General features: G+C 39.6%; 1 protein-coding gene across 2 annotated transcripts; it reads left to right on the top strand.

Moving 5' to 3' along the window:
- Window positions 1-987: 987 nt before the first annotated feature.
- Window positions 988-5,268, top strand: LOC104250190 (uncharacterized). Of its 2 annotated transcripts, none has more exons than XM_009806759.2 (5): window positions 988-1,771; window positions 4,157-4,225; window positions 4,317-4,382; window positions 4,476-4,544; window positions 4,644-5,268. In XM_009806759.2, the coding sequence occupies exons 1-5, from the start codon at window positions 1,391-1,393 to the stop codon at window positions 4,884-4,886; spliced, it is 828 nt and encodes a 275-aa protein (XP_009805061.1). In that variant the 5' UTR covers window positions 988-1,390; the 3' UTR covers window positions 4,887-5,268. The 2 variants fall into 2 exon arrangements, with proteins under 2 accessions (XP_009805061.1, XP_009805062.1); XM_009806760.2 differs by having other exon boundaries at window positions 989-1,771; window positions 4,320-4,382.
- The last annotated feature ends 14,959 nt before the right edge of the window (window positions 5,269-20,227 follow it).

Raw genomic sequence — 20,227 nt, 5'->3', positions numbered from 1 at the left:
TAGTGTTAATTTCAATTATGCGACCACTAATCAAAGGATTAAGTTGGATAGATACTAGAAGTAGATTAAGAGGGTGCTTGGCAAAGCTTATAAGTTGGCCAAATTGATTTACAAGTATTTTTTTGCTTATTTACGCAGTTGGTAAACATCCAAAAATGCTTATAAACTAAAATCAGTCATAAGTTGGTCACCCCTAACTTATGGTTTTTCAACTTATAAGCACTTTTAGTCTGCCTAAAATTTTTACTAGTTTATCCTTAATAATATGTTTTAATTCATAAAATATATTTTTTTTCAAAATAAATTTCATAACTGTTTCTTTATTCCATATTCGTTGTTCATCTTTTATTTACAAAGAAATTTTTTAATAATCTTTTGTAAAGTTTTTAAGGGTATTTTGATCATTTTAATAAAATAACAATTTATCAACATTTTTTTAAGCACATCATCTGGTTATTATCATTTTCAACACGTCTATCCAAACACATAAATATTTATTTAAAAAATCAATTTCACCACTACTTTTAAGTACTTCAAGCTTATTAAACTATTTACAATCGGCTAATCTAAATGGGCTCTAAGTGAATTCAAACAATGGTGTAATCAGTAATGTATTTAAGATATTACTCCTATTATTAACTTTAAAAAGTTGCATACTTAAGAACAATAAGAAAATACTTTTACACCAAAAGTACTTTATTCATATCAAGTTCTCATACGACTTCTCAAACACACACTAAGTGGAAAATAATATTTTGATTGTGTTTTATTAAGGAAAGAAAAAAGAAGTTGCTTCTTAACATGACAATCGGCATAGAGTAGTTTGGCCCAAGGATGAAATGAAACCCTAGGCGGAGGAAAACACGGAAGTGCAATGGCCACGTGTATTCTGTAGGTCCCACGAGACTTATGTTATGCTCCCCACCAATATAAACTAGAAAAAAAGTAATAAGAGGGAGTCAGAGTTATAACCCGACCCGTATAGAAAACCCAATAAGAAACAAAAGAAAGCATTCTACTCGATTCTTCCCAATCTTCTCTCTTCTAATAACTCATCCACACAATAACACGTAAAACGCGATATATATCTCACAAAGTCGCAATATACAGTATTATTTTCAAGATTTCCATTTAATCAGAAGTATTCATTTTACAGATAGAGAGAGAAGAGATCGCATAAATAGCACATATAAATATAAATCTTAATACAGAGAAATTCATTCAGTCTCTCCCCATTATATATTAGCCATAGCCCCCATCAATTCCTCCATTTCTCTCTCTCTCCGCCACCCCCTTTAAGCTTCCTTTAACCTCCATATATTCTCACATCCTCTTTTGGGTGGGTTTTCAGTCACAGTGCAGCAGCTATTTTCTCTAAGCATTCATTCAGATGAAGAAGGACGATTGGTTATCCGCTGCGTTATCCGATGATTCGGTGGTGGTGCAGCTGCTTTTCCGACTCAAACATCACCCATCTTCTTCTTCTTCGTCTCAGTTGCGTAATAGTACTACTCCGCCGCCGCAGCCGACGACTACAGCGGCGGCGAAGGGTGGTTTGCATCTGACACTGCCGTTGAGTAGTTGGGGTCACCGTCAGCCGAGGTCGAAGCCGTCATCTATGTCAGTTAAGAAAGCGTATACCTCCACTACCAGGTGTAGCCCTATAACGCCGCTTTCCTGGAGCGGCGGCGCTGGTTCACCTAGTGACGACGGCTATGATGAGTCTAGCCGTCCACCGTCTTCCGATCTATCATCCGCCTTCAGATCCAAGGTTTGTATTCCCTTTCCCTTTTCTCACTTATCTCATCTTCCACCACACAAAAAATCGGCGGCCTAACATTCTCCTCATCGCCGCCGATTCCTCTCCTTCTGCAGCTGGCATCTCTGCCTTTGTCAATTGCGTCGGAAGATTAAGTTTCCGATTGCGTAGTTGAACCTTCTCCATTTTCTGACACAGCTCTCTATTTGACCATTTACACTTCCGTCTCTCATCCTTTTTTCAGCTCACCGGTGCTGACGTCAGCTTCCCAGTCATCGGATCTATGAAAGTGCCGTCTATTTGACCGGACTAACCTTGAGATGACGTAGGTGGCTGAGTGTGGAAAATCCTGTTTTTTCTTCATATTTCGCGTAGTGAGTTTTAGAGGTCACTTTATGTTCATTGAGGAGACAATCCTTTTTTCCTTTTCCTTTCCCAATACGCTTTTTTTTTCTAGTGTAGCCGTAATGGCCATTTTACCCCTTGTCACCAGCCTAATTTTCTTCAGTTTAGAATTGGGAAATTGAAATATAGACTCAGTGAGTCAAACTCGTGTTTTTGTAACGTCGGTCCGATCCGCCGCCGCGCCATGGACGGACGCGGTGTCAGTTGTCACCTTTTCTATCCGCTTTATTCTTTCAAAATTTTTATTTCGTCTCTTTTGCTGTATTTTTTAATTTTTTTCCTCTATTTTTTATTTTTCGGGTTGCCGCGGAAGGAGTATCGGGTCGGGTAATTGACAGTCGGAGAAGTTATAGCGTTTCACGTGAGGAGGATAAGTTCTAAGAAAGGGATGCAGAAAGATCACGTTTTTCCTTTTCTTTTTCCTTTCCCTCCGTTAGAATGACCAAATTACCCTCCGGTTCTGTTTTTCACATTTTTTTTTGGAGTAGTATTTTTTTCTTGAGGGAGGCCTTTTGATTTGATATTCCATTCAGATCCGGTAAAGCTTCCCTCGAACAAAATGAACTTTGGAACTATATAAAAATTCAATTTTTTTTTCCTGTTATTTGCGTATAGTTTTACATATTTAAGGAGTTGCTATGGGAAGTTTGGTGGAAGTCAGTTGGTTTTTGTTGAATAGCTGGGTGTGGACCCAAGACATTTGGTTACTTCTTAACTCCTCCGCATCTCTCCCTTTTTTCTTTCATTTCTGTATTTTTTGCGGGGGTCAAACTAGTCTTTTTATCCAGATCTGAAAGAAAGAAGTAGTGTAGCAAGAAAGTTGCGGGGGGTGTACTTGTTTGTGAGTAATTATAGTTCTGGCGCTTGTAAATTAGGAAGCATCTTCCAGTAAAAGCAGATGGCATCCAAATATTTTTAAAGTCAAGACTATTACTTTATTTTACTAATTTCCTTCTAGTTATTATATGTATTTATTTATTTTTGAAAGTTTAATATATATTGCGTTTAATTTGAGTCTCACCTTTTCTTTTCTCTACTTTAATTTTTTCTCCTTCTCATTCTAAGCATTTGACACTTCTTAATAATTATCCATTTTTTAATATTCTAGTTCTAGCTAATAATCTCCCTGTCTTTTTTTGCGTTCCTTTATGGCTGGCTGATTAGGAATGAGATTTTGGTAAAACATAGGCCGGACAAGGATAGGTAAAATGGTGACTTTGCCTAGTTTTGGGCAGGTAAAAAGTAAAAGAGAGACTTGGTTGGGTCGGGTGTCAAATCGCATAAATGGACTCGTGTGAATCATCATCCCTGTGGCTGTGTGAATAAGTCAGAAGTTGTATCCACAATATATATCCACAATATATCATCATCCCTGTGGCTGTGTGAATAAGTCAGAAGTTGTATCCACAATATATATCCTAGGCTCAACAGTTTTGGCCGCTCTTGTTTATATGCCCCCCCCCCCCCTCACTGTACTTTCTAATACGTGTCCTCTTTCTATTGGCTCTCTCCATGTGAGATTCCGTCGCTTTTCTTTTTCTTTCCTTTAGAATTATGGAACAGTGTAAACCACATCACATCGACTTCATCCACATTGGGCTTACTTGGGCTGGGCCTACATTTATTACTTATTTCTTTTGGTTAGATATAAGTGAGTGGTCCCATTTGTTGGATCTATGACTTGTTTTGATACTGAGCAATAATCTTATCCTCTCGTACCCCTTGGGCCCAAATCTCCTTTCCAACAAGGAACCTGAGCTATTGTGGTGTCCTCCCTCTGATTTTGTCCTAAATTGTTATCTCCTGTGTCCAATGTCACTCTCTGATCTAGTTGCTGAGGACTACCTTTGTCTTAGGAAAAAAGAAAATATCAAAGCTATTTATCTTTTGGGGTGCAAATTTATATATATATATATATATATATATATATATATATATATATATATATATATATATATTCAGTGATTAATGTTGATGACACATGTTTTGCAGGGCACTTTCACTAATGAAACAAGTAATATTAGCAGCAGCAGCTGCAGCAAAAGATCAAAGAAGAAAAGGGTAAGCATAACATTCAAACACAATTGTGATAGTTAAACTCTTTCTGCTCGCATTCTTCTTATTGATCAAGCTTTTTATTACATTCTTTTAGCAGACATTCACTGAACTTAAGGAGGAAGAGAACTTACTTCTTAAAGAGAGGGTACATTTAAAGAGGGTAAGCTTTCTATGGTTCCGTTTTCTTAATCTTTTATTATCCAAAAAACAAAATTGCTTTGTCTAAAAGATGTGTTCTTTCTTGCCTTAACAGGAACTTGCATCGATTCATGTGACCCTCAATGAACAAAGAGTTAAGAGTGACAACTTTAAGAGAATCAAGGTTCGTTCTTTGATTTCATCGTCTGCATTTCATCTTTAGATTTGTTAATCCCTTTTCACGAGTAGATGCACTGAATTTTGGTCAACTTGTGTTGTGCAGTTTGATTTGAATCTACAAACCTCAAATGAAATGGCTGCAGAATCAGCATCCAATCGATGCAACAACTTGCTAACTCAACGTGCTGATTCAGTCTTGTCAAGACACACAATGGAAGATGATGACCTGGTATCATCTGATTCACGTCGGGGAGAAAACTCAACTGAGAATCAGAATAGAGGTTTTTTTCTACCTGATCTAAATGCAATGCCCTCAGAGGATGAAATTTGCACACTATGGAATTAGACTTTGGTCAGAAGGAGGACAAACAACTGATGTTGTCGACCTTCTCAACCGAAACAACTAGCTGCGATAATCAGGGTACCAGCTTCTTGCACGAGCGTAGGAGCTGTTTGTAAATTACAGGAAAGAGATCTTCTTCGGGCTGAGGCAAAGTCTCAGATGCAATGACTCTATTTTGCTGTTTGTTGACAAGCAAATTGGAAGCTGTTGAGTCTATGAAGAAGGTTTTTAAGGATAGTATAGAGATCTTAACAGCTGATATGTAGAAACCCTTGAAAATTTTTGCAGATTTTTCCTGCTAGTTATTTTGTTCTCTTTTTCCCCCCCACATATACGTTACTGCCTTTTATTATCTGGAACATAAATGAATCGTTTATTCTTTCCAGTATTCGTCTACACCTTATTTCTCTACTTGCAGTTGACGATCTGGGAAGAAATACAGTACTTTGTAAAACAACATGCAGACCTTACCCCTACCCTAGGGTAAAGATGACGTTTCTGATATATCCTTGGCTCAAAAAGATTATGGTAAAGATGATGTTTTTGATATATATGTATGGGTCAAAATTTGACCACGTGGGTTATCATCATGGTAAGTGGTCGACCAAGCCATAGTCGTATCCACGAGGCGTAACAGTGGCGAGTATCTCGGCCACTGCCGAGGTCGAGTTGTCAGAAGGCTTACATGGCAGAACATATGTCGTAATACTAGGGCGAGTAAGGAAGAGTATAGTTGGATAAAGGGTAAGGAAGAGTATAGTCATGAGAGGGTACACTGGTTAAAGACCATTGGATAAAGGGGTACCTGCGTAATATATATACGGGAGGAAAAGCTCAAGAAAGGGGGCCTAACCAAGAAAAAGAGAGGAACAATGTAGCAAAGATGAGAGGACCTCCAACAACAAACCAAAGGCACAGATTTTGGTTACAACCCTTTGTAATCATCATTGTCGAATCAATAAAGATAGTTCTCATAGTTATCAACAACTTTCCCTCTTTTCCTTCTTTGCTCTTACAAACACTGAATAACATATCAAAGATGTAAGCTTATCATTTATATTTGATGTCTGTTAATCATCTTAAGGAATGCTATATAAGCTCAATCTCTTTCGATTCTCATACTCAATATGCTTAGATCTGGGGTTAATTATATTTGGCTAAAATTTATCCTCCATTTTCTTTATTAATTGGTTTAAGAAAAAGCTTAACACTTTTTGGTCAAACAATTTGACGCCGTCTGTGGGGATATTTTAGCCAAATTTTTTAGTTTTCTTTAGATCTAGAACCAGCCAAGTATCACTACCAGGCAGTCATAGCCATATCACCTCGGCATAAACACCAACTCGAAAGAGTAGTAGATAAGCTTTTGAGATAACCGTACCAATGTAGGTGAGATCTCTACATAAAATAGAAACTGTGACCGACGTCTATGCAAAACCCACACCTGTAAAGATGGGTTTGGCACGCCATATGCATGTTTAAAGTAGAATCACGGTCACTATGCGCTTGACATGATTGCAACCTCATTTGACGTATTCACCTTATATACCAACCCGTACTCCCACCTCTTAGGAAGGGACGATAGCCTACTGTGTGATCCTTTGAAACAGTGGGCATATCCTGCCCTACTTTCGTACCCACACGTACCGGATGATTTATGAACAAAGTATGACATGTTTCCTTTGTTGTTTGTGCATATCGGACGGGGTCGGATTGGGACTCGGTTTCGACATCCCAACGGGCGAGGTAAGTCCAACCCACGAGAAGCCTAGACGCGATTAACGACGGAGCCGAACACGGCCGCCAAACCTGAAATCATTCGAGTACGAGGCGAAGCGAGCGACCCTATGGCGTCGTTCCTCCTTTCACCAACTTACCAGGCCAAGGTAACATGCAATTTTGTTTGGTTTTCACTTATCACGATCTCTTGTTGGTTCAGAACATGAACACGAGCACTCTCACAGGTATGCGAACGGGCGCCACTAAAGCACCCCATGAGAAGGTCCCATACCATACCACCTCGCGAGTGGTGACCGAGTAAAGCCCTCTAAGTCGTACCTCATTACAAATAACAGAAACGGTTCAGCACAGGTCGACTATTAAGAAAATCTCCAGAACAGGGGACGCACCCATGAAACGCACAATAATCTCCAAGGAAAAGCAAAGTTAAGCGAACTGAGACTCACCGCCGAACGCATAGTATTCTCCAGTAAAAGCAACATAAAGCACACTGGGACTCACCCAGACGCACATATAAACAGTACATCGACGTGTAATGTTCTCCAATAAAAATAATACAATGGGTTACAATTCGACCTCACTCAAATTAACACCTTTACGGCCACCGGCCATTGCCAAATGGGTTACAATTCGACCTCGCTCGAATTAACACCTTTACGGCCACTGGCCGTTGCCAAACGGGTCACAATTCGACCTCGCTCGAATTAACACCTTTACGGCCATTAGCCATCACCAAACGGGTTACAATTTGACCTCGCTCGAATTAACACCTTTATGGCCACTGGCCCTCGTCAAATGGGTCACAATTCGACCTCGCTCGAGTTAGCACCTTACGGTCATCGACCACCGTCAAATAGAAGAAAATTTTGACCTCGCTCGAATTTACATTAATATTTCGTTCTCAAATCCACGTCTTTGCGGCCGTCGGTCATCGCCAAGTAAAAGTAAAAATTCATCCACCCGAATCGACAGATTAAAGTTCGAACTCGTTCAAACATATAAGTCAGAAATTGACCTCGCCCAAGACAACAACAGCAAGTTCGAACTCATTCAAACATATAAGTCAAAAATATACTTCGCCCAAGACGGCAACTCCAAGTTCGAACTCGTTCAAACATATAGGTCAGAAATTGACCTCGCCCAAGACGATAACTCCAAGTTCGAATTCGTTCAAACATATAAGTCAGAAATTGACTTCGCCCAAGACGACTACTCCAAGTTCAAACTCGTTCAAACATATAAGTCAGAAATTGACTTCGCCAAAGATGGCAACTCCAAGTTCGACCTCTCTTGAATATATAAGTCCAACTTTCGCCCAAGATAGCAACTTCGAGTTCAACCTCATTCGAATACATATGGAAAAACTAACTTCGCCTAAATGGGTAAGTCTGAACTCGATCCCACTCGAATATATAAGTCGAAACTGACTTCGCCCAAGATGGAAAATCTCAATTTGACCTCGTTTGAATTAAGGTTGGTTCCGCCCAAGTTGGCAAACCAGAAGTCAGTCTAGCCTGAACTTGCTGATCCAAAGTGACTTCTTTCGAACTCACACGACGAGATCCTACTCGATCCGGGCAAGGTCGAATTCCCAATTAAAAAGACCAGGGACTCATCAAAATATATATATATATATATACAACAAACGAGAGGGAAAAAAAAAGAAAATCAAAAGATACACAAACGAAGGTCGAAACAACTATTTCATTCAAATATACATGCGCAACAGTTTCACCTTATAATGGGCCAAAACAGGCCCTCAAGAGAAAGATAAAAATAAACCAAAAAAAAAACTAAGTACAAAAGTTACAGCAAGGTGTCACTCGGCATCATCTCCACCGTCGTTCTCCCAACATCATCATCGTCAGAAGGGAGCCTATCCTCAACATCAGTGCCCTCGCCAGCCTCCGATGTCGCAGGGTCATAACCGTAGGCAGTTCGAGCCTCGTGCGCCTTCGCCCGGGCATCTTCAAAGGTAACCTCTAGAACATTCCTCGCCTCCCACAAACCCTTGTAAATATCACGTTTGGCCTTGGCATGGACCCATAGCTCATACAGGCGGCGGGGAACATTGGCTGAAGCAGACTCTTGAGGGGGAGCTTGAGCCATTAACTGCGCATTCTTGGATTCAAGAGCCGCAACCCGATCTCTCAAGATTGAAGCGTCCCGATCCAGCTCACCAATTCGCTCCTCGAGCCGTGCCTCCCTTAGCGTGGCCGTCGCTCTCTCAGACTCTTACCCGAACTTGAGGATACAGATAGGATCCTCTAGTGCCGCCGCCCTCGCCAAAGTCGACGCTCGAGCATTCTCGGCTCTCTCTATCTCGGCCACTTTTCTTTCTAGCTCGGCCACTTTCTCCATCCATTCTACACTCAAGGCGTCGACCTTAGCAGCAATTTGCTCAAGCTTAGCTCGTAAAGATCGGCTGAAGGTCCTCGCACTCTGCGGCAACCCCCTTTCCCACCTTAAGCTCTTCGTCCTTGGCATGAAGCAGCTCTTCAAGATCACGTCATTTGCGGATAGACCGCATCAGTTCCTTTTCTCTTTTCTCCAACTCTTCCCTGGTAGACTAGGTACTGGTGCCTGCCTTGAGCTACTCGTGCATCTCACGACATCTGTTACGGTACCATCGATACTTCTCGTCCATCTTCAAAAAAATCTCGGCCCGCATTTCGGCCCTACGAGCACTCTCGGCCTCCAACATGTAAGTCTAAAAGATAGAAGAAGAGAGAGAATAAAGGAGTTAGTAAAAACAAAGGTCACTAAGCAAAGGGAACAAAAAGGAACTTACCCTTAGGCCCATCGCGGCCACACCGCATGACAACTCGGAGTCGCTGACATCCTGAAGAGCTCTACTTTTAGCGGCGGAGCATAGAAGATTGAACCGTGGCACAAAGTCCACCATATCTTGCAGCAGGTTGAGTTTAGATAAAATCTCGAGTATTTGGGAAGGGCCTCCCGCTTCTACTACAGTTCGGGTAAAGCCCTCATCAAACATCCTCATGTCCTCAGGGTCAATGTCGGACTCAGATTCATAATCCTCAACCACGACGCCCTTCCCCCTCTCATTGGTCGAAGAGGGGGCGCAGTATTTCCGAGATGTTGAACGGCCGCCCGAAATAGCAACGACGGATTCAGAACTCCGTCTCTCTACCACATCAGCCCCTTGGACGCTCGCAACGGGCGTCATCTCCACATCTGGGTTGTCACCACCTCTAACTTCGATCACCGTCGGGGCAAGGACGCCCCTCGAAGAAGTTCGGCTGGGGAAACCTCTTCCAACACTACCTTTCTGGGGGAGTCAGAATCTCCGGCTGAGTAACCTTCGAGCGCAAAGCTTCGGCCGCAGGTGCAGGACGGACAGTAGTTCTTGGTACTGGCCGGGAAGCATCCCTTAGTGCAGGACGAGTAGAGGGCGCCGGTTGACGGAATACGAGCGGAGGAGCCCTCGTCCTCCTCACTCCTCTTCGACCTGTCAATAAGGAGGGATTAGATTATACAACGACAATGTAATAAAAAAAACTATGAAGTAAGGAAGAAATCAAAACTATAACGAGCCAACTCACCAGTAAGAGGCTTGCGCCCAAACTTCTCATGGAAGGGCACCCACTCACGAATTCCCACCGCGTGGGGGAGAATTGCGCTCACCCACTTGTGGTTATCAGCAACCAGCAGGGGAGGTAGTCTCTCGGCTGCAAATGCAAAACAAGTCCGCAGCGATGTCTCCTAAAGGAAGATGATCGACGATCGTCTTAGGAAAAATTTCAAAGGTAAACAAAGGAAAACTCACGAGCGAAGTTCTACGTCTCTGGAAACCCTGCCGAGTTCGCCACAAGGTGCTCTGTCCACACATAGAAGTATCTTTCTTAAAAGCATCGATTGGACTTATCATCCATCTTCACCACCAAACTCTTGGTTCCTCGATGGCGCATATGGATCATCGTACCCCGAAGAAAATGAGGGGCACAGATGTGGAGCATGTGTCCTAGGGAAATTCCTCGGTCGGCCAGCTCCGCGTACTTGATGAGCATAAGAAAGAGCTTGTACGCATATGGAGAGAGTTGAGCCGGGCACACTACATTGAAGCGACAGAAGTCCACCGACAGAGAAGGAAGGGGACGCGTGTACCCAATAACAAAGGGGTACGCGTAAAACGCGCAGTATCCCGGGCAGTGCAAATGCACAATATCCTTCCCCGCCGGCATCATTTCGATATGAGCAGGGATTCCCCACTTAGCTTTGAGTGTCATGATCGACGCCTCATCCATAGTGGAAGGAACGGGTTCCGACTCACTTCCGGAAGGGTTGTAACAATCAGTCCTCGTCTTCCCTGGACGAGGAACTATCTTATCCACCGTCGGAAATCCCACGTCTTTCACCACCTCCACTCCCTCTTCGAATAGGGGTACATCACTTTCCGGCACCAGAGCACCAACAACCCTATCAAATTGGGAAGAGGCACTAGTCATTTGTATTCCTTGATCGAAGTAAACAAAAACGGTGAAGGAAAAAAGGTAATGTTCACAACGAATTCTAGCAAAAGCTGAAGTATGAAAGACTGGAGAAGGAGGAACCTTGTGAAGTTCTTTCTTAGACAGATTGAAAAGTGCAACAATCAAATGAGAGACCCCCCCAATTTATAGGGACATAAATTTCCTGAGCGGGAAATCCAAGAGCCGCCAATCAAGAAACGGAAAGGGCACAGGAAACAATACGGTGCCAGGGAAACGTGTGCCATAATGACGCATAATAAGTATTCATGATACCCTGAACTAATGTGACAATCCAACTCTGAACTGACGTAACGGTCTGATGAAATCCTTGAAGCATCGCATCGCTACCTCGCCATAAGAATCTCGTTCCTCGCATAACGTTCAGATTTTTCCTAGATTTTGAATTAACAGAATCCTCCCATCGAGCTCGCCCAGAGGCGACCCCAACGGGCGGAGAGACTAATTGTATGGGTCAAAATATGACCACGTGGGTTATCATTAAAAGGAATGGTAAGTGGTCGACCAATCCATAGTCGTACCCACGAGGCGTAACAATGGCGAGTATCTCGGCCACTACCGAGATCGAGCCGTCAGAAGGCTTACACGGCAGAACATATGCTGTAATACTATGGGGAGTAAGGAAGAGTATAGTCATGAGATGGTACACTTGTTAAAGACCATTGGATAAAGGGAAGATGGGTAATATATATACGGAAGGAAAAGCTCAAGAAGGGGGCCTATCCAAGAAAAAGAGCGGAACAATGGAGCAAAGATGAGAGGACCTCCAACAACAAACCAAAGGCCCAGATTTTGGTTACAACCCTTTGTAATCATCATTGTCGAATCAATAAAGATATATCTCATAGTTATAGATATCATAGTTATTAACAACTTTCCTTATTTTCCTTCTTTGCTCTTACAAGTACGGAACAACATATCAAAGATGTAAGCTTATCATTTATATTTGATGTCTGTTAATCATCTTAAGGAATATTATATAAGTTCAGTCTCTTTCGATTCTCATATTCAATATGCTTAGATCTGGGGTTAATTATATTTGGCTAAGATTTATCCTCCATTTTCTTTATTAATTGGTTTAACGAAAAGCTGAGCACTTTTTGTTCAAAAAATATCCCCGACTTAAAAAGATAGTACTTTGTAAAATGTGTGTATAAAATACAGAACTGTCCCCACTTCACCTCCAAGTATTTTCCTTGTTGAGCTCTTTTTTGATAATTTCAGCTCTACCAAATTTGATTTTCAGCAATAAAGAAGGAAATCCGTTATGTTCTTCTTTCCTAATAGATCATAGTCTTTTTAAGGCAGTACATGCATTTAATAAGGTACTATGTGTTAAAATATTGTAGTAATACTTAACTTTCTATTCCACTATAGAATGAGAATTTTACAAGGCATTGTCTATTCCCTATAACTTTCTTTGTTTAAAGCGGGGAAGGGAGGGCGAAAGAGGACGAAAATGGCTAGCTTACTTTATCTGGATGAAGTAATAATAACAAATTATTTGGTAAAATGATATACTTTCTCCCACCCAACACTGGAAGATTGAAATATTAGTTAACGGTTTGACCACATTTCAACTCTTTTACGTATCGAATGAAATTCACGGTTCTATATTATTATTATTGGTGTCATTCACATCTGTTATTATATTACATTGTTGTTACTATTTTTGTTGTTGGTTGTTTTATCCATATTACATTGTTATTACTGTATAAGAAAGCGTCAAATCGAGAAAAGAGAAAAAGGACCTCGACTATATATAGCCAAAGAAAGCTCTGAATTGTGGGGGGCTTCTCCATTTCATCTGGAAAAAGGGGAAAAAGGGGAAAGCAAAAAAACTCCTTTCTTGTATCTTAGAAAACGGGGAAATGTCCTCGAAGAATACATGTAACTTCGCTTTCTCATTGATTGATGAAAAAGACAAAGTTTAATCTTAATAAGATCAATCATGCCTTTTTCGTCTCATATGCAATCATTATCACTAACGCTTCGATCTGGAATTAATTATATTTGGCTAAGATTTACCCCTTCATCTTTGATTAATTTGTTCAAAAAGGTTTTAATATCTTTTGAGTCAAACAGTTACTATTGCTGTTGTTGGTTATTTTATTTTCATTTTTCCTTGAGCCGAGGGTCTATCGAAAATAAAATTTCTTATCTTTATAAGATAGGGGTAACGTCTGCATACACATTATCCTCCCCAAACTCTACTTATGAAATTACATTGGGTTACTATTATTATTATTATTATTATTATTTTGTGGTGTCATTTTGTGTTGTTAGTTGTTACTTATTGAATGAGAAAAATAATCGATATTTTTTTTTCTTCCAACTCTTCTTTGCACCCCAATCTAATAGTACAGTTAGACCTCTATATAATAGTAGTGGCGGATCCACTTCGACATTTGTGGGTGCTTAAACACCTATTAACTTTGATTATATTTAGTAAATTTATATAAGCAATTATAAAAATATTTAGATAAATATTGAGTGAGCACCCACAAGTAAATTCATTTTCTCTTCTTTTGGAGTTTTTATCGACGAGCACCCATAACTTTAAAATCCTGGATCCGCCAAGTTTTTTCGAAACTAAATTTTATGTTATGTTATAATATATATCATCTATAACAATACTTGACTATAGCAGCCAAAAGTATCGAAACAAACAAGCCTTCTATAAAGAGGTTTGACTTTTTTCTTTTTTTAGCTTTTATTTATTTATTTATTATCTACCATTAGAAAAATTATTTCTTAATAGATCCCTGGCTGAGGCCAACAAGTATCAGCATAGCTGGTAGATAAACAATGAAAACTCCCTAACTATTATTGATAGATCAATGATCAATCATTGGTCAAGACGGCATATGCAAGAAGACTCTTGCTTCCTGCGGAACCAAAATGTGGTTCTTTTGGACTCAAACTATACAAATAGGTGGTAAAAAAAATGATATTTTTATATATAGCGCCATAATACCTGGCGCTATATACTAACAGTAACGGTACCATTAAAGCATAGCGCCAGGTATTGTGGTGCTATACTGTAAAAGCTGACATGACCAGGTATATCGCCACAATACCTAGCGCTATACATACATCATTAATGTATAGCGCCAGGTATAGTGACGATATATATAGATTTTCCTGGCCCCACCAATAATTCGTGACTTCAATAATTCAAAAGCGTATAGTGCCAACTTTTTGGGTGCTATACCTATATAAAAAAAAAATTCCCGGCTAGCCATTTCCTATATAAAGAGGTTAAGATTATATAGAAATTCATTCAAAATTTTTTTTACCTCTTGTTGAAACGTTTATTGTTCTTAAATTCTCCAGCATTTTTTCATTATGTCTGAAGAGCGTAGAATAAGAGTTTCATTATATTGGGGGGGGGGGTGAGGTTGTGATGGAGAATAACTCCGTGGGCTACAGTTTACCTGCTCAGTGTCATGTTAAATTGCCACTTACAATAGAGTACGATAAATTGATATCGTTGTTATGCAAAAAACTGAGTGTGAGGAAACGTTCAGTGATACTTAAAGTAACCGGAAGATATCCGTATTCCGTCACTCCGCAAGGGGTTGCTTTTTACTCGGAGTTTAACATCGACGATGATGAAACTTTGAGTGATTTTCTGAGGACTCCGGACAAATGCCGGGAATTTCTTGTAATCACAATGTTGGAGATGTACGTGAAGGTCGAAGACGTTCCAAAAAACGAGGTTGTGCGTAGCAGAGATAACCCCCAGTCATCGGGTGGTTATTATGGATCAGTTTTTACCGGACAGGTTTTGGATTAAAGAGTTTTCCTTGATTTAAACTTATCACCGTCGGCGAATAAGCAGCGAGAAAATAATTTATACCCTGCTTTCCATAATTCACAAGACGAGTGGTAAACTTCAATTTTCATTTGTGTTAATTATGTATATTTTTGGCATATTGAATTTGTATTAACGCTCATATATTTAATAGGGGGTACCGGCCGGATATGAATTTTACAAGTGGCCCATCCGGTAGTCATCACTTAATTGAAAAAATCCATCATGAAATTTCATCACATTACGACTTGTAAGTGAAGTGATATAGCCATATGGAAATCATTTATTAATCCAGTAGCTTATATTTTTGTTGGTTGTGCAGTGAAAACGAGCAAGTTGAACCACTCGTACTCACTCAATTGACCGAAAATGACGTATTACATCAGGATCTGGCAGATGCACAGAGTGAGGAACAAAACAGTGATTACGATAACAATGCCGATGAATCCGGAGACGAGACACCCTTTTTTCGTGAGGATGGTGATGAGCAGGATGAGGAGGAAGGACTTGATTTGAAGAGAGATCCCCCTAGACGAAGAGTGTATGAGTCCGAAGTGCCGTTTCATTCAAGGGAGATTCCTTACATTGATAACTTGCCAACTGTGCCGGATGTGGAAGCTCTAACAAGGGATTTTTATGAAATCCAGATAGCAATGTGAGATGAATCTAGACCAACGGTGCTGGAAAAGGGGATGCTTTTTCCTGATAAAACGCGCTTAAGCAGGGCTTGTAAAATGCACAACGTAAAAGCGTGTCGTGAGATGCAGGTATGAGAGTCAAGTCCGATGGTATACAAGGTTGTTTGCCGCAGGTGATTTTGGCCATGTAATTGGATGTTGCGTGCGACCAAGAAGAAGACAGGTATGTGAAAAGTGGGTAAATACATTCCCACCCACACATGCGAAATGGACACATTCAACGGGAATCACTTCAACTTGGATATTGACTTGATTTCTCTTGTACTTATTCCGCATATCGAAGCGTCCATAAGGTATACAATCAAAGAGTGCATTACATCGGTCCACCAGGAATATGGCCATACCATTACGAAAAGAAAGGCATTTCTCGAGCGCAAACGAGCGTTTGAAATTGTCTACGGTAATTGGGATAAGTCATTTGCATCTCTGCCAAAGTACATGGCCGCACTGCAGCACTTTAACCCCGGGACAGTTGTTAAATGGAAGCTTGAGCAGAGTCCGGGAATACCAGAATACATATTCAATTATGTGTTCTGGGCGTTTAAGCTAGCAATTGATGGTTTTTCGCATTGCCGGCCAGTAATATCCATAGACGGAACTCATGTCTATGGAAAGTACGATATCAAGCTATTGATAGCTGTGGCAGTGGATGCTAATGTATAGATATTTCCTCTAGCATTTGTTGTTTGTGCCAATGAAAGCATAGAGATGTGGATGCTGTTTTTGAATCACATGAAAGAGCACGTTGTCAAACAGCGTTCAGGTATTTGTCTAATATCTGATCGACACGGTGGTATATTAAGTTCTGTGGAGAACTTGCATGCATGACAAGAACCTTATGCATACCACCGTTACTGTGTGAGGCACTTTAAGGCCAATTTCCAGAAGGCACATCCCAACAAGGATCTACATGATTTGTTGTGGATGGCAGCAACAGACCACCAACAACATAAATTCCGGAGGCATATGGATTCTATCAGGCAAGAAGACGAGGCAGCCTATCGTTGGTTAATGCGACATGACCCTGAAAAGTGGACGTTGCATGCGGATGGTGGCAGACGATGGGGAATTCTTACTACAAACGTGTCAGAGTCCTTCAACGGGTTATTGAAGTCGGCAAGAGGATTGCCCGTCACAGCCATGGTGCGGATGTCATTCAAGCAGATGGCGGATGTGAGCACGTGATTTTTGCTTCACGAAAATTACTCCAAAAGAAATCAAAAATAAAACAAAACTCTCTTGGTGTGCAATTTTTAGGATTTACGTGGCATTTTTGGATAATTATTTGTATTTTTTTGTGAATGTTTATCTTATTTTAATTAATTAAAATAAAAATAGAAAATATATGTTGCATTCATATTTAGGATTTGATTGTGCAATTAGGAATTAATTAAACCATAATTTGGTTTTAAAAAAAATAAAAATATGCCTTTAAAGTGTGCCATCGTGTGATTTTATTTTTAAATATTTTTACTTGTGTGATAATTGTTGATAAGAGTTAACATTTTTGTAGTTTAATTTTGGTTTTACAGTTTTATTTTAGAATTTTGTTAAATTATTAATTAAAAGAAGAAAATGAAAAGGGTTGAAAATATAAGGCAAAACCTGACTGGGCCATTTCAATTTGGGCCAAAATCAGGCCCAAGTCTCACCTTCACCCGATCCAGACCAGCCAGCCTTGAAGACGGGCGAAACGACGCAGTATGATGTCGAAACTGCGTCGTTTCGTCATCAAAAATCACATCCGTCCACCCAAATCAATCCAACGGTCCCTAACAACCAACCCTAACTCGTAAACAGCCCCGACCCGTTTTGCCCACACCGGTCCAATCCAACCAGAAGCCAAACGACCCCGTTTTAATTAAATGAATTAATCAAAGCCGTTGGATCCCATCATCCAACGGCCATTAATCAAAGCAGATTAGTCAAATGTTGTTATGTGTGTTTGATCCAGGGCCATTAGGTTTCAGGGCATTGTCATTGAACTGACAATGAACCTGCCCTCATATTACCTTCATTCATGTGCATATTAATTCAAGTTTCAATTTCAGTTTAAATGATTCTATTAGAATTTTGTAAATTCAGTTTGTTTGTTTCAACTGAGATTTGGCCTCAGTCATTTAGCTGTCAATAAGTGTGTTTATAGCTGTTAGTCAGAGTTAATGTTCATATCTTTGATAGTTGGAACAAGTTGCAGAATAAAAGGCTGCCAGACAATAATATCAAGGGGGTTTGCAGGGTTAGTTTGGGAATTAGGATACCTACTAATTAAACTAGGATACTATTAGACTAAGTGGAAATATTTCTTAATGGGAATGACACTTTTGCTGATTTTAAGGGGCTGAAAGGGGCACTAATAATCAACACTAGTATAATGGGTTAACTAAGAAATGAAAAGTAGAATACTAAGTGGACAATGCACTAGCTGAAAGGCTTATTTAAGATAACTGAAAATCTGATTTGAAGAGGAGGAATTTAAAAAAAAAAAAGCAGACTGAAAGAGAGAAAAAACGGGACTAAAAAAGAAAGAAGAAATCTGGAAAAAAGATACTGGAAAAGAGAGGGAAAAATTTAGAAAGTAAAAATCAGAACTTTTACATTAAGAGTTAGAGTGTTGAGTTTGAACTTTTGCACTAAGAGTTGTCAGGCTGCTTTTCTTGAGTATTTGAAAATCAGAAACTATTGTTTCCTTGCATATGTCTGTGTTTCATTTTGGTATTGCTGGGGTTTTTAGTTTCGTTTGAGCTGGGTTTACTCGTTGTTGTTGTACTTCTTGGTACTGATTGTCGCTGTTGTTAGCTACTGGTCTACTGATCTTCACTTTCTTCTTCTGTTTCTACTATCAGGTACACTTTCGAATCATTGTGATGCGGCTGTTGTAGTGAAAAGAAATACTCAAGTAGTCAAGTATTTAATTTGTATTTGCATGTTTAATAGTCAAATGATAGGCAGATGTATAATCTATCTTTGTAATTCAAATTAAGAATATGGACGATGGAATTTATATTCGGCTAGAATTATTTGCTTTTGATTATAAACTGTAATTTGTAAACTATTAATAGTTTTCCAGTGTATGTTAGTTAGAATTCTATTTCATTTCGAATTAAGTATATTGAGTTGTTGGAATTAAACAAGTTTAGGTAATCCTAATTGGAGCCGACATCGGTCTAAAATAACAAGTTAATCGTGAACCTGCTGATAAACGTAGTTAAGGCATAAATTTGGACTAATTGTGTGAATTAGGTATTAAGGTTTGGTTCAGGCAGCTCGTTTGTTTAAAAAGGGGATTTGTTTGGTTTGAAGGGGTAAGTGTTTGAATAGGTTTAGTTCTGCCAGTTTTAGGCAGAAATAAAAAGGCCATTAATTTTATAGAATCCGTAGGCTTGACATATTTGAAGCTCGATTCAATGTAGAAAGAATAAGAACCTTAATCCGATAGGTTATCCAAGTTAACGAGTTAGCTTCAACAAACTTTTGTAAGCACCAGTAATTAAGGTGGGTTTAGTTTCAAATAGTTGAAAAGCATTTAGTCCCAATGAATCAATTCGTCTAACAATGCGAGTTTAATCTAGCTATAGGTTAATTAGTTTCTTTTGAATATGTTATTTGTAGATGTCGTATTTTATTTATAATTTCAATTTTAGCAATCTTCTCTTCCAATAACATTTGTCTTAATCTAGCAGTTAATATGTTACGTTTTTTTAGCATGTAATTAACTAGGATTATTTTCTTTTATTTTAGAGACCAACCTAAATAGAAATGTAGTCACTTTAGGACCGTTCTTTTAAAAAGAATGAGATGAGCCTCGCCGAATAAAAATATAAAAAGTGCGGGGCCCTCGGTAAATATGTATTTTAAAAATTGCTTAGACTTCGGAATGGACCGTGTAGCAAATTTTCACGGCCCTACCCAAAGTAAAGGATACGCTAGTCGTTTTAGGCGCGCCTTTAATAATTTAATTTTCTTTAAACTTGGGTGCACATTTATGTGACCCAAATCCAAATCTCAACAGAGTCGAAATATGTCAATAACCACGGGTACATTGATGTGACGTGGTTCGAGATATATTTTCACAACGTTGCAATTCTCTATAAAAATAATAACAATAATAATAAAAGCGGCTAAAGGATAAAATTTGCACATAAGTTTATAATATGTATTATATCAGATAGTCAAGCCGAATATAACAGTTGAGCGACCGTGTTAGAACCACGGAACTCGGGAATGCCTAACACCTTCTCCCGGGTTAACAAAATTCCTTATCCGGATTTCTGGTTCGCGGACTGTAATACAGAGTCATTCTTTTCCTCGATTCGGGATTAAAATCGGTGACTTGGGACACCCTAAATCTCCCAAGTGGCGACTCTGAAATAAACAAACAAATCCCGTTTCGATTGTCCTTTAATTGGAAAAACTCCTTCACCCCTCGCGGGGACGGAAAAAGGGAGGTGTGACAGCTCTGGCGACTCTGCTGGGGAACTAACGAACCCAGAACCATTGGTTCAGGGTTCAGAATTCGAGCTTAATAAATTGTTGTGTTTTGGCTTTATTATCTGATATTCTCATATGATCTGTGCT

This window comes from Nicotiana sylvestris, chromosome 8, assembly GCF_000393655.2.
Source record: "Nicotiana sylvestris chromosome 8, ASM39365v2, whole genome shotgun sequence".
In the NCBI taxonomy this organism is placed as follows: Eukaryota; Viridiplantae; Streptophyta; class Magnoliopsida; order Solanales; family Solanaceae; genus Nicotiana; species Nicotiana sylvestris.
Note: the sequence above shows the minus strand (reverse complement) of the source record. Positions and strands in the feature narration are given on the sequence as shown.

Bases quoted from the DNA above. Each gene is read 5' to 3' on its own strand.
- LOC104250190 (XM_009806759.2), top strand. From the start codon at position 1,391: ATGAAGAAGGACGATTGGTTATCCGCTGCGTTATCCGATGATTCGGTG. The intron at 1,772-4,156 runs GTTTGTATTCCC...CATGTTTTGCAG, and splicing joins CATCCGCCTTCAGATCCAAG to GGCACTTTCACTAATGAAAC. The intron at 4,383-4,475 runs GTAAGCTTTCTA...TTGCCTTAACAG, and splicing joins AGAGGGTACATTTAAAGAGG to GAACTTGCATCGATTCATGT.